This window comes from Penaeus vannamei, chromosome 23, assembly GCF_042767895.1.
Source record: "Penaeus vannamei isolate JL-2024 chromosome 23, ASM4276789v1, whole genome shotgun sequence".
In the NCBI taxonomy this organism is placed as follows: Eukaryota; Metazoa; Arthropoda; class Malacostraca; order Decapoda; family Penaeidae; genus Penaeus; species Penaeus vannamei.
In genome coordinates, this window is record NC_091571.1 from 32,968,229 (window position 1) to 32,970,187 (window position 1,959).

General features: G+C 41.9%; 1 protein-coding gene across 1 annotated transcript in view; it reads right to left on the reverse strand.

Moving 5' to 3' along the window:
* Window positions 1-1,959, reverse strand: part of LOC113809076 (phenoloxidase-activating factor 2) — an 8,871-nt gene extending 6,912 nt beyond the window's left edge. Inside the window, exon 1 of the mRNA XM_070137933.1 lies at window positions 1,862-1,959. Coding sequence (XP_069994034.1) covers window positions 1,862-1,928 — 67 coding nt within the window. The 5' untranslated portion in view covers window positions 1,929-1,959. The remainder of the gene's footprint in view (window positions 1-1,861) is intronic.

Genomic DNA, 1,959 nt, shown 5'->3' on the forward strand with positions numbered 1-1,959 from the left:
TGGGTTCTCTGTGTACCCGGGAGTGGCTGCTGAAAGGTGGGTAGGTGGGTGGGTGGGTAAGTGGGTAGGTAGGTACATAGACAGACAAACGGATAGACAGACAGAGAGATAGAGAGAGAGAGAGAGAGAGAGAGAGAGAGAGAGAGAGAGAGAGACAGAGAGAGAGAGGAGGAGGGAGGAGAAGTAGTGAGGACTGGGAGGAAGAGGAAAGAGAGAGAAAGGGGAAGGAAGGAAAAAAGAAAGGAAAGAAAGGAAGGAAGGAGAGAGAAAGAAAAGAGAAAGGAAAGAGAGAGAGAAAGAGAAAGGAAATAAAGGGGGAGGAAAAAAGGAGAGGAAAGGAGAAAGGAGGAAAGAATGGGAGGGAAGAAAGAAAAGGAAGGAAAGAAAGAAGAAAGAAAGAAAGAAAGAAAGAAAGAAAGGAAAGAAAGAAAGAAAGAAAGGAAAGGAAAGGAAAGAAAGGAAAGAAAGAAAGAAGAAAGAGAAGAGAGAAAGAAAGAAGAAAGAAAGAAGAAAGAAAGAAAGAAGAAGAAGAAAGAAAGAAAGAAGAAAGGAAAGAAGGAAGAGAGAGAGAGAGAGAGAGAGAGAGAGAGAGAGAGAGAGAGAGAGATAGAGAGAGAGAGGGGGGGGGGAGGGAGAGGGAGAAGTAGTGAGGGAATGGGAGGGAGAAAGGGGAAGGGAGAGAGAGGATTCTTTCTATTCTCTCTTCCGCAATCCGCCTCTCCTCACTTTCTATCAAATCCTCAGCTTTCCTTTACCTTCCAACACTTCCTAGTTTTATACACACGTGCCTTCCTCTCTCTCTCTCTCTCTCTCGTGTGTGTGTGTGTGTGTGTGTGTGTGTGTGTGTGTGTGTGTGTGTGTGTGTGTGTGTGTGTGTGTGTGTGTGTGTGTGTGTGTGTGTGTGTGTGTGTGTGTATGTGTGTGCGCTGCCCTTCCTGGGAACGCCGTGACGTCACAGATGGTATTGACTTTCGTCCCGCAAGGAGTCGATTTGTGAGGCTAATCTCGGCATTATTGTTGATACCATTTCTCTTATAAGTAGCTGTACTACAGTTACGAATATAAGTCGATGACAAAAAAATATATCGCCAAACGAAACAGACATGATAATATTTATGCGGACTGGATATCTTTATGTAAATGAACAATAATATAAATAATTGTATAAACTAAGCATCAAACACAAAGAAAACAGAGAAGAAAATACAATTATTAATGATATTTAGCAACAATGACTGCTGCCTCTCAGCCATCTCCATCTCAGACACCGGATTCTGTAATGAGTCCACCTTAATCGTAAGTCCTCAGTCCTCATCAATAAAGAATCGAAGAAAGGAGAGATCGATAACCTTAAGGGGGACTGCGCGCTGTACTACTTCCGCGAAAGCTTCCGTAAACTAGAACGCTTTCACGACAATTTTGTCTTTTAGCTATTTTGTCCCTTATCGACTCCCGAGCACATCTAAATACATCCCTCGAAGTACGATAACTGACGATGTGTATTGCGTGTTGTGTGCTATTCATGAGGATTGTGAAAACCTTCGACTTTGCGCAACTGTGATAATTCTTTTTATATTTCTTTTTCTATTTTGTAAAGGCCTTTCCTACAGAAATGACAACTTAAGAAGGGGATATCTAGGTAAGAACTATGCGCATATCACTTGTTTATTTGGGCAAAACCCTTGAGGAATCAGTTTTTCTTTCCTTTCAAAATTACCGTTATTGTAATAATGAAAATTAATAATCACAAGTAAAATGAGGACTGTACAAACTAGCATCTAAGTATAGGTAAATATCTACAACTAAACTAACACTTATAACAAAGGTGTCATAGAGTCGAAGTGGTTTTGTCTCTCCTTACCTGGCCGAGACTGGGAGCTGGTCAGCACAATCCTCTCGCTCTCTGGGGAATCACTGACTGTCATCATCACATCCTTACCTACTTCTACCGGCCTGGTT